The 12,742-nt window shown below is 31.8% G+C and overlaps 2 protein-coding genes across 2 annotated transcripts; both read right to left on the bottom strand.

The window, feature by feature from the left end:
* Positions 1–441: 441 nt before the first annotated feature.
* On the bottom strand, positions 442–2,160 carry LOC132046448 (uncharacterized). The gene is made up of 3 exons (XM_059437076.1): positions 1,928–2,160; positions 1,400–1,830; positions 442–1,219 (listed from the first exon to the last, which is right to left on the bottom strand). Exons 1-3 carry the CDS (start codon positions 2,016–2,018, stop codon positions 647–649), a joined length of 1,095 nt encoding a protein of 364 aa, XP_059293059.1. The 5' UTR covers positions 2,019–2,160; the 3' UTR covers positions 442–646.
* A 5,593-nt stretch (positions 2,161–7,753) lies between these two features.
* Positions 7,754–8,590, bottom strand: LOC132046447 (gibberellin-regulated protein 11-like). Its single transcript, XM_059437075.1, has 2 exons — positions 8,371–8,590; positions 7,754–8,123 (listed from the first exon to the last, which is right to left on the bottom strand). Exons 1-2 carry the CDS (start codon positions 8,489–8,491, stop codon positions 7,942–7,944), a joined length of 303 nt encoding a protein of 100 aa, XP_059293058.1. The 5' UTR covers positions 8,492–8,590; the 3' UTR covers positions 7,754–7,941.
* Positions 8,591–12,742: the final 4,152 nt, after the last annotated feature.

Raw genomic sequence — 12,742 nt, 5'->3', positions numbered from 1 at the left:
ATAATGAGGCATTTGTGATTTTATCGTCCAACTTTTTCTTTCTTCAGTTGATCCTTTGAGATAAGTTATATATATAGCAGCTTCTTACTGTCCAACATTACTGATCTAGCCAAAGAAATTACTGTACTTGCATGTTTTTTAATTTTATTTGAGGTAAAAAAAACTCTGTGCAGCTAAGCAGAATACATAACAAATGACAGTAATGCCGCCAATTCTACTTTTGCCGTATGCCAAAAACTCAAAAAATAATCAAATAATATCATATAGAATTGTGCTAATAAATGTGGAGACAACCACGATCCAGTGAATGGAGTGTAGAGAATTGGAATGAGATGATTTTGAAAAGTAAACTTCGACAGCTAACTTTCAATGGTCCAAAATCAGATATAAACCAAAAGAAATGCTCACAATATAGCGCAACAGCAATAGAGAATCAGTGACTTTGGAAAGAGATGATTTTGAATTACTTCAATTTGACAGCTAACTTTCAATGGTCCAAATCAGATATGAACCAAAAGAATAGTACAGCATAGCAGCAACACGATAGAGAACTAAAAGAACAAAATATTCATGAGTAGTATAACACCACAGAGCAGGTAGGTGTCTGTCAATAACCAAAACAGCAAAATACAAAGCTAAAATTTCATCAGTCAGTGTGTTCTTCAGTTTCTTCGGGGAAGCGAAGATGCTTCCCTTTTGGAGTTGGCAATCCCTTCAAGTGCAAAACACCTGGTGATGATTCAGTCTCAACACTGCTCTCTTCAGCTCTTTCTAACTCATCATCACTGTTGTACACAAAACGCGTATGCTTTCCCTCAAATTTCGCCATCACTTTTTTCTGTCCTTCATTCACATCAATCTTGCTAATTGCTTCACAAAGTTCATCAACAGCATCTCCTCCATCTTCTTCAATTTCATCATAGTTGTCATCATATTCTTCGTCTTCATCATCAAGTACTTCTTCTTCCTCGTCTTCTTCGTCATCTTTAGTACTAGCATTCACTTGAATTGACCACATAGACGCGTTATCATCATCTGAAGGTGTCTTCTCTTTACTTTCAACCTCTGCTCCTTGGCATGTCAGCACTGAGGAACACACTGATGATGATTCTGACCCTTCTGACTTATCATAAAAATCCATAAGCAGAGATCTTGTAACGTAACTCTTATCAGATTCAAGATTCCCCTGCTTTTCCCCTTCAAACATCTCATTGATTATCTGTAACACAAAGCAAGAATCAATTTCTATAATCAAACAAGAAAAACCAAAGTAGTAAAGAAAGAATCTTTCTTGACAAAATGGAGCAAGATATCTTTAACATCTATAATCAAATGAAAACCAAATTAAATCAAGAATCAATCTTTTCTTGAAAAAAATTAAGGGGGATGGAATTAATACCTGAGAAATGACAAACTTGTCTTCAACAGGGGATGCAGTGACAACAGGCAACTCATTAACAGACAGATCCATCATAGGTGTATTTGCAGGAGTTGGGGCAAGAAGACCCATAGGAGAATTAACAATGCCTTTGAGATGAAGGACAGGCCTATTTTCAAGTGAAATTTTTGAGAGCACGGCTTCTTCTTCAACTTTTTGCAACAAAGTCTTAACTTGGCCTCTCAATAATGCCTCACCAGATCCAGGAGTATTCAAGTGTTTGCCTTGAATATTAGTCCTTTTCTTGGACATTTCTGATGATGGGGTTTCCAAATTACCCATAGCAAGACCAACAATAGGGGAATCATTCGTTATATCGATTAAAGCTGATTGTTTCCCAGTTCTTTGTCTTGATTTTGCCACTGTTTTCTTTCCAGATTCTTCATTTTTCTCTGAACAAGAAAAGAGAAACAGAAAAATGAATGTTGGTTGAAGGAGAAATTAAATCAAATAAATTTTGAGAAATGAAAGGGTAATAGAAAACCTTACTTGTTGTTGAGACAGGGATCTTATTTGCACTGTTGGCAAGAGCCAAGGCTTGTGATCTAGTCACTCTTCTTGTTGATGATGGAGTCTCCATTCAAGAAAATTGCAGTAAGTTTGATTGTTGGATTATTAGGATTTCCTTGTTAAATGTAGAGAGAAGAAACTCACAGAAAGAGTACGTAATACACATGAGATGAAATTTGTTCAAAGAAAGGAAGAATTTATAATAGTGAAATAGGGTTTTCAGGAGGGGCAAACATAAAGTGACCGTTATAGAGCGTTCTGTGTATGCAGCGTGTTAGCTAACTAGCCGTTAGGATTTGAAACAGGGATTTCGGCTTCTATTGTCTGTTTAATTGAGCCCCATTCGTTCTATATCTGGACTAGGTCTAGGGGATCAGCCCGGTTTCAAAGTTCTCATTGGTCCAAGTGATTAGCCCCTGTTTTATCTTTTTTGGGCAATTATGCTTCTTTTGGGGTGGTCTTTAAATTTTGCCCCTCATATTTAAAATCTTTAAATTTTTCTTGGCAAATTTAAAATTTATGGGTTCAGGTTCGAACCCCACACGTTAAAAAATTTTAAAAAAATTCGCAAGGCGAGTTTAAATTTCGCTATGCCCCCACCGCATGCTTGGTGAATCAATTACCAAAATTATGCTTGGACCGATACGTATGCCTTATGGGCAGACTTGGCATAAGTATGCCGAGTCCGGCATAATTTTGGTAATTCCTTTACAAGTTTATGCCGGGTCCGGCATAAAAGTTTGCCCATTAAAAGTTCTTTACTAACAATAAAATTAAGTTATTGTCAAATATTAAATTTTTATTGTCATTTCTATACTTTCTTGTAGTGCAAGTCATGTCACTAAAGGTAAAATAAGGATTCGATGATAAAAATAAACTATTTTTTTAGTAATATATAAATGTGACAAATCTTTTTAAGAGGACTAAAAAAATAGCATATCGCGTAATGAACGGAGAGTAATACCAAACAAAGTTATAAAAAATAAAAAAGTGTGAAGTCTGTAGGTAATTAAGGCCTCGAAATACTTGGAAGTTAAAACATCATACTGAAAGTCCATAGCAGATGGACAGTTCGTGAATCATTAAGGTATTTAGGATAAGGTGAGATATCTCAATAATATACTGTGTATAGTTGACGGCATAAACTTATCCTAGAGCTCCTCTAGAAAGACCAAAAAAATGCTTTAGAGCCTGTTTGGATGGGCTTAAAAAAAACAGCTTATAAGCCAACAAAAAAAAAAAAAAAACCGGGGTGATCTTTAAATTTTGACCCTCATATTTGAAATCTTTAAATTTTGCCCTTTGGCTAGAACCCATGAGTTCCAGGTTCAAACCCCCACACACGAAAAATTTTAAAAAAATCGCAAGACGAGTTTAAATTTTGCTATGCCCCCACCTAAGATACACACTTGTGAAGGAATTACAAAGTTATACGGACCCGACCGCATACTTATGCCTTATGGGCGGACTTAGCATAAGTATGCCGGTCCGCATAACTTTGGTAATTCCTTCACAAGTTTATGCGGATCCGCATAAAAGTTTGCCCATTAAAAGTATGCCCCCACGTAAACTTGTTAGAATTACAAAGTTATGTTGGACCCGACATACTTATGCCAAGTACGCTCATAAGGCATGAGTATGCCAGGTCCGGCATAATTTTGGTAATTCCTTAACAAGAGTATGCCGGGTCCGACATACACGCGACCCAAACCTTGCCTTGCAATTTTTTTTTAATTTATGCTTGAGCAGGGGTTCGAACTCAGAACCTCATGATTTCTGCGTGAGCGCTCAGAGTTGCAATACAAAGGGCAAAAATTAAAGACCAGCAATATGAGGGGCATAATTTAAAGACCACAAATATGAGGGGCAAAATTTAAAGACCACCCCAAAAGAAGGGCAATCCGGGCAAAAAAATGATCTTTTTTTTTTTTTGCACGGATTGTCCTTCATTTGGGCTGGCCTTTAATTTTTGGTCTTCAAATTGGTGGTCTTTAAGTTTTGCCCTTCGCCTAACACCCGAGGTTGTAGGTTCGAACTCCAGCTCAGTCAAAAATTTAAAAAAAAAAAAAAAAATCGCAAGGCGGAGTTTTACTACCTTCAAGCAAAGTTTCAAACTCTGCCTTAAGTAGAGTTTGCAGCCAAACTCTACCTGATTAGACAGAGTTTGATTGCAAACTCTACTTAAGGCAGAGTTTTGCATTCAGGCATAAGGCAAACTATACCTTAAGACAATTTTTTTTTTACTCAGTTGAAATTTTACAAAACTCTGCCTTGCGTTTTTTTTTTTTTTTAACTGAGCCAGTTTTTAAACTTCAAACCTCATGGTATTAGGTGAAGGACAAAAATTATAGACCAACAATTTGAGGGACAAAAATTAAAGACCAGTGCCTTTGAAGGGTAATCCGCACAAAAAAATTTGCATGGCTTGGTTATACTATCCAAGTAATTGCACTGTTATTTGGGAAAGTGATTATTTCTGAAAATTTATATGACATTCTTTACCTTTTGAGACGTGCCTTGAATTTCATTGAGGAAATGATCGTAACATTCATTTCCATTTATCAGCATATCATATTGGATCGTTTGTTATGTAGGATAAGGATAATAATCCAAGGATAAAATTTGGGATTAATTTTATTCCATGTTTGATTTGAGATATTAGCAAATTTCGAAACTATTTTATCCCACCATTTGTACTAAAATGGTGGGAGTGAGATTACTATCTCATATAGAGAGTGTGATAAAATAATCCGGCAGATAGGATTTTATTGCATTTTCACAGTGAAAAAATGCTAGAAATTACTAAAGGGCCTATAGATTGGACACAGAATGATCCATCAAAGTTTTGGAGTGTGTGTAAAGACAGTGACCACCAAGATGATTTTTCATCCACTGTTTGAGCGTCTACATTAAAGTACTCAATTATAAACTAATCAATTGTCTAACTAAAATATTAAAAATAATAAGAAATTCTGACCTAATTGTCACTAGATGTACTAGTCTTACCGTAGAGGACTTATGTTTTTACACACAACACACAACACACAACACACAACACACATTGGATCCAATTAATGCTGATTCATCCAAATAGAAGGACCTTGGATTAGTCATAGGTTGCACTTTAACTAAACTCGCTTTGACTCGTAGAATCTGGAGCCGACTGATTTCTTATGGTCACTTTGTGGGGCAGTGGAGTTACAGCTGTCAATTAAAGTTTCCAGTTGGTTCATGCATGTACATGGAGTCTGAATTACGACGAGCTAGTTGATATTCCCCACTTTCATAGTTTCTCTTGGTTTTGAGTAGCTTTGGTGGGATCACAGCTAAGTTTTGTGCACCTCAAACGTTGTTTATATTATCAAACTAAATTAACTTGTAAAAACATGTAGCATTTCATAATAAATTTGATATAATAATATGAAATGGAGCATTAACGATTATTTTAAATTATATTAATAATATAAAAATTCTTTACTTGTACAGTCAAATATCTCTATAATAACATCGTTGGGTCCTGAATTTTTTGGTTGTTATACACCTATAATAACATTGACATTTAAATAATATTTAGCTGTTATAGGCAAAAAAAAATGCATAAAATTTAATTTTTCTTTTTAAATTGCAAAATTCTAAGCTTAATCACATTAGAAAAATCTTTTAATGATGGAATTATATTTTTTCATATGATATTCTTTGCCATAAATAGTTTATTAAAAGATCAAATATTTAGTTAAATCTCTACACTTATTATTGATAATCATAGTTATTCTGTTTTTATAAAGATGGTTAATTATTATGTTACCAAAAAAAAAAAGATTGTCGTTATATGGGGGTTATTTAATAAAAAGTATACTGTTATAAAGTTGATTGTTGCTATTATAAGTAAAATATTGTTATAAAGAAGTAAAATATAATATAAAAAATTAGTTTAAAAAAATCTTGACTATTATATAAAGATTATATACGGATGCTGTTATAAAGAGATCTGACGGTATATATTAAACCCGTTAAAGAAAAGTACCGCCGTTACAAAGCAGCCAGCCAGCTGTGGGTGAGTAGGCTTTTGATCTGTACTTGCACAAAGCAAGCAAGTAGGTTCAATGCGATATGCATTGATTGGAGTGAGCCCAACTTGGATGCCTTCTCTCACCTAACTCACATTACTATGAAGCTAATCATTTTGACTTATCAAGCTTCTTTCCTTCAACTAGTAGTTTATTTATTCCTTTACTACAATCCATCCATAATTGTCTCCCAAAGAGATTCAAAATAATTCTCAAACTCTGATGTTCCAGCACTAGTTTTGACTTTTTGTTCTTTTATTAAAAAAAAAAAAACACACACACACTTATGGGCTCTCAAAGTGCGAAAAATAACACATGACTTCAAATGATATTAATTAGATTCTTTACAATTTCGACTAGGATATGATATAGGATTTAGCCACTATATAAATATAAGGAACAAGGCCAAAAAGTCAGTTTATTCAGATTATTAATATGAATGTGAGTGAAGTTACAAGTAGAGGCGGAATCAGGATTTCAACTCTATGAATTCTGGAATTTTAAACAATGAATTCAAATGATAATAACTGAATTCTATATTTAATATTTGTCCATATTTAATGAATTTTAATACGAATATATTATTTGAGCAAAAGCTAGTGAGTTAGACGATCCAGTATCCCGGCTTCTAGCTCCGCCCCTGGTCACAAAGACCGGAGTTTTTTAAGTTATGAACCGAAGCTACACTAAATTAAACAATACTATGTTTATCCAAACATAAAAGATAAAAATTAAACAAAGAAGAAGAAAAGAGCATTCATAATATGTCCAAATGTACTTTGCTTCAATGCTTGTACAGCAAGGGACATATATGGTTGGCACTTGTCAACTTTACTTCATTTCAAATTCTTGAGGAAATGGACGTCATAAACTTTACTAATCGCTATTCCCTGTCATCTTTATAGGATCAAAAAGCATAGTATTATTTTGTGAAGCTTTTGGTTGGCTGTACATTACTCAGTTTCCTTGCTTTTACCTGTTTAGTATCTTCAAAATAATTTTTTTCTTTTACTTGTTCATTTTAGCAAATTAAGAGAGAATTAATTATTTTTTCCTAACTTCACCAATATTATTAAATTTTTCTCAAACTAATTGGAGTACTAGTACTTAATTTTAAATCTTCAAAGTGCGATCAATAAAAGTAAATTAATTAATGTTTTATAAAAGGAAGTCCAAAATGCAATGCGGACATGTAAATGGGAAGGGAGGAAGCGCACTTTTGGGTTCAATTATTATGTACTGATAATAATGTACAAATATACTTCACATCAGGTCATTTAGAAGTGAGTACTAAAACTACTTTTCTGAAAGAACGTGAATTGGTAGAGCCTGAAAGGAAAATGGTAAGTAAAGCTATATACTCACAAATTGTACTAGTACATCTAGAACAGCTTTGTTTTATAATAAAGTTTTCGATGACTATTTATTTTTCGCTTTCTACACAAACAAGAAAAAGACATAAATGTATGTCAATCAACATTTGGTTCTCGTTGGTCGAGATTGTTTACCAGACAAATGGGCTATATAGTATAATGCATAATATATTGATCATGTAAAATAGTTATGTTATCGATTGCTCCAATGGTTGTGTCAGCTACTATTACTGAGTATTGAGAAATATCTCTCTGATTTGGAACTTGGAACCATTCCATACACAGTAGTATCCATAACAAATTAACAACATCTCCAAAGAATGACCCACTTTTTTGTGTACGGGAAAAGGGACGACCAGAGTCAATAGCATCAATCAAATTAATAATATCCATTAATATTGCATTTAAAACTCTGAACCTTCAATCGTACATAGAAGAAATTGAATACTAGTAAAATCAACAGCTGGCATACTTATCGGTACACAACAAATTCCATAACAGGTACATTTAATTTATGGAACAACAAATTTTGAAAAACATAAGGCGATCAATTTTAAGGACATTTGCGGGTGTTGTTGTGAGTGGTAAGGTTGAAATAGCAAGGGCATGCTTCATAATTGCCAGAAGTGCCTGGTGGCACGCAGTGGCAGGTACGGCAGCAACTTCCACATGCTCTGTTGCACAGATTTGGACGTTTCGTTTCGCTGCACCTATATTTACAAGCTCCACCACAATCTGTAAAAGAGGCCAATTCAAAATTTAAAGTTAGTCCTTAAGACCGAATGTGATCAATTATATATAGAAAGCAATACTTTCTCTGTCTCAATTTATGTGATACATTTTTCTTTTTAATTTGTCAAAAAAAAAAGATACATTTCTATATCTAAAAATAATTTAACTTAAAACTTTCCTCACACAAATTAGGACGGATGGAGTAGCACTTCTTGTCATGGAAAAATTATTTATGATAATATTACAGTACCTAGTGGCTTTGGAAGTTGAGGGCTTGGTGCTGGTGGCTTCACCTCTTGAAGGGCATGAGTGAAATGGACAAGCGCAATTGATGCAATGAGCAAAGCTGCAAATGTCTTTTGGAATGCCATTCTTTTACAAAAGAAAATGAAATGGGGTATGAAGGAGAAATCTGAGAACTCTGAAATCTGAGCTGGCTTTCACTATGGTTGTGAAGCAGTAAGCAGAGTGATGTGGTATTTATAGCACAAGAAAAGAACAACCCCCCCTTCAAACCCACGTTTTTCTTGGGGTGTCGACATTGGTGGGTTAAGGCAAGGGCCTAATTAATATTTCTACTTATTTTATTTCACACTCGATATTTAGTGCTCGTTTTGGGTCTTTAACTCTTTTAAATTTATTTAAAAAATCACATTTTGGAGGTAAAATGCTCCTTAATAAAGATAATTTTATTCTTAGAATTTAAAATTACTAGTTAAAAATGAATGGATACTTACTGCCCATCAAGACATTTGTTGGTAATTAATATTTCCACTTGTGATGCAAGTAATAGTTGATAAATTTGGATCGGAAAATGTTTCACAGAAGTGATAATGTTTTGTTTGTTGACTGGACTTCAAAATGGTTAGAGCTTTTGAATGGAGTGAACTTACAAGCCAGTCAAAATAGAGACTCTGATCTTATCGATCTAGGCCCAGTCATTTGAGCCAATTGGCCTCAAAATTCTTTTGTTTCAACCACTGTTAAGTCCAATTATTATTAGTACTTCCTATTCTGATAGTAATTTATTTAATGTTTATCTTTTTATGTACTTGTTATCTAAGTCCGATAATTTGCAGATTTATTATGGTTTGAAAAGATAATTTAGGTCGAAGTCGAAAACTTTATGAATTAGTTTGTGAAAAAACATTTTCTGGCCTAGTGATTAGGTAAAAGTTTGCGTATAATGACCGTTATAAACATTTCTCTGATTTTATAATTGTGGAGGTACTAATATCAGGGTAAACACCCTACAATCTAGATGGATAAATTCTTATCTATTACTCCCTTCATTTCATAAACTTTTAGATTTTTTATTTTGTTTCAAAATAAGTGGTGTTTTATGATTTTAAGCATAAATTGATCTTCTTCTTTCAAAATGATTTTTATTTACATAATCAAGAATCATTAAGCTTTTCTTTTTCTAGGAATTTAATTAGGGATAAGTTAGTAAAAACACTTTTAATTTTTTAGGAGTAAGTACTTTTTTAAGAGATATACATAAGCCTAAAAAGTCACTTATTATGGAACGGAAGGAGTATCAGTCATTGTGTCGTTGATATTAATAGTACGAGTATCATTTTCATGTTTCCGCTAAATCAACTTGACTCAGTGAATCATTGATGATGCTGACAACAAATGGGAAGTAGCTTCGAAAGTCACATTGCCAGCCTAGATTCGCACCATCCTAGATTCTTGAAAAAAGAGTTTATTCGAATGAGTTTATTTTTTGTATACAGCTAATATTGAAATATTTCTACCGAATCTTGTTATTTAACAAAAACATTAAAGATACATGTTCATAAAAAGTGAAATTAATTACTGAAAAATAATGCAAATTTCCTGCTAAACTTTCTGCACCATCCAGTGAATATATGTTACATCCTAGAGCCCGTTTGGATTGACTTATAATTCTACAAAACAAATTTTATAGTGTTTGACCAGTTTAAAGTATTTTGTCTTAAAATAAATCCAAAAAAAAATAATTGGTCGATTTAAATTTTATTTTACTTTATAAATTGCTTTTTTTAAGCCCATCCAAACAGGCTCCTAGTGAAATACAATCTTAGAAGTTAGAATTCGAAGCACCCACTGGAGACCGCAGGATTTGCTCCAGCAACTTAATTAGATAACAAGCACATAATTTATTACAGACTAGTGAAATCTACCGCGCTTCGCACGGATTAGACTTTCGAATATTAAATTTTCTATTATTTTTTTTAAATATTTCAAGTTTAAACCAATTGTATTATTAACACTTAGTTTATATAGTTTTCTATGATTTTTCGTTACTTAAGGGAGTTTTTAGTCTTCTAAAAAAACTTGTAGTATAATCTATGCAAGGGAAACAATATTTTTTTCCCTCTTATAAAAAATAATCTTAAAACAACATGGTTATGTCATTGTACATTTAATATATGCGTATAATAGGAAAAAATATATGCTTTTTATTAACTAATTTTGTATATTTTGTCTTGTATTTTCCTTCTCTTTTCCCTTTTAACATCTTTATGTTTTATCCTTTTTATTCTTTTTCTTAATTTCTTACTTCCCGATATCAATTGCACATTTTCTTTTTAAAAAACATATCAAATCTTATTTTTCTTTCTTCCTTAACTTCCTAATATAAAAATAAGTAACCAAAAGATAACATTCTCAAGTGACAACATAAATAAATATATATAAAAGAAGATCATAAAGAAATAGTGAATAAGAACTAATTATAGAATACAAAGAAGTATATATATTATTATCAATTAATTATTAAATTTACTTTGAGAATATGTAAAGAATCAATATAGTTCAGAACATGATAAAAAAAAAAAAAGTGAACAAATTATTAGGAATACGAAAATTAAAGAACAAAAAAAAATTATAAATCAATTTAATAATTTTTCTTTTTTGGATCTTGAAATATTTAAATTTAACCAATTTTTTAAAATTCCTAACATTAATCCGTAGCCTATTCTTTTCGTACCGGTAGTCACTTACTTTTTTTTAAGTTTTTGTTTTACTATAAGCTTTTGGTCCCTATAATTACGCATATTGAATGTTGTGTTTGGTAGTTTTAGGGTGTATAATAGTGAAGATAAATCTTTTAAAACGATTGGTCGCAATTTAATATTTTGTGAAAGACCATCGGATTAAGCTTTTCATGAACACAATATTTTTTGATTGGTCACCAAAATAATTATCAAGTAAAGCGATGCAAAAGATTTTTAAAAAAATAAGAAGATGAAAAACAGCATAACTTAATATTAGCTAGATCTCAATCTCGAAAATCTTAGAGGTTTAATTATTGGCTAACTGAACTTTCACCTTATTGGTAAGGATTCGATTCTCTTATGTCTGTCATTTCCCTTTCCCCACTTTTCTTACGTATAATTATGTACATATAAACAATCTTTGTCAACAAAAAGAAAAGGATAAGAAACAAATAAAAAGAAACTTTTCTTTGCAGACAAAACATTTTCTTTACTATCTTAATTGTTGTAGAAATTTCAACAAAACAATCTTTTTGGCCTCCGATGTAAACTAAAACATAAAATCAAGAAATAATTATATATAGTTTTTGTTTGCTAAAGAAAATTATAGTATTAAAGAACCTAAATAAGTAGAGCAATTGGGTAGAAATAATGCAAAAAAGAACTCATTTTAGTTTTTCAAGTTGAAATAAGCTTTAAGACAAAACACACTTCAAGATTCCTCCAAACTAACATGTTTATCTTTAAGATTCCTTCAAATCAATATTTTTCTCCTAATCAACTTTTTTTCTTTACACCATAAGATCATCCTCCTACTTAAAAAACATAATTTCAAGTTCCTCTTTCATCAAAAGTTCATCCTTTTATCAATAAAAAATAGTAAATATATATAGTTAAAAATTAAGTTTATTTACATCAACCAAAGAAATGTCTTATTTACATCAATCAAAGAAAAGTCCTGTTCTACAGCTTATGTCCGATTTCACAAAGAAATGCGAAGCAAATCATCAATTCTAGATTTTGCCTCTATTTTTTTGATCGTTAAGTTTCAAATAGTTTCCAACGTTCCGTGTCAATTTCTAAAACAAATCTAATAAAAAAAACTATGCATTGTAAAAGAAATTAAATTAAAATTAATAGGAGTTGACGAAAGTTTATGAATTTAGTTGACGAAAGTTTATGAATTTAGAGGGTGTATATAATTTTACCTTAAAAGAAATGCATCCAACATTGAAGTAAATATCACCGAGTGTGCGAGGCTATTTGATGTTGATGACATAACATAAAACACCAAAATTTAGCAAATACTGAGTAAGAAATAAATATGAAACGTAAAAGTGTAAAGTTTTCAACCAAAATATTCGTAAATAACGTTGTCAAATCTTTTGCTATTAAAAAGTGAGTCTATTTGAATTTGTAGGCAAGATAGCACATATAAATAAATTCAACTGAGATAAAATATTCACTAACACATAAATTTCACAAGATAAATTGTTACTATACAAAGTAAAAAGAAATATACCTGGATCTCATACTAGAGAATTTTCTAATGCAGCATTTGTGGAGCTAAAATGAATGAACCATATATGAATATGTTAAATTAGTTCATTATCTTTTTATCTCCTATCTTAATTAGCA

Source organism: Lycium ferocissimum, chromosome 2 (genome assembly GCF_029784015.1).
Source record: "Lycium ferocissimum isolate CSIRO_LF1 chromosome 2, AGI_CSIRO_Lferr_CH_V1, whole genome shotgun sequence".
Classification (NCBI taxonomy): domain Eukaryota; kingdom Viridiplantae; phylum Streptophyta; class Magnoliopsida; order Solanales; family Solanaceae; genus Lycium; species Lycium ferocissimum.
This window is presented reverse-complemented; position numbering and strand designations above follow the sequence as displayed.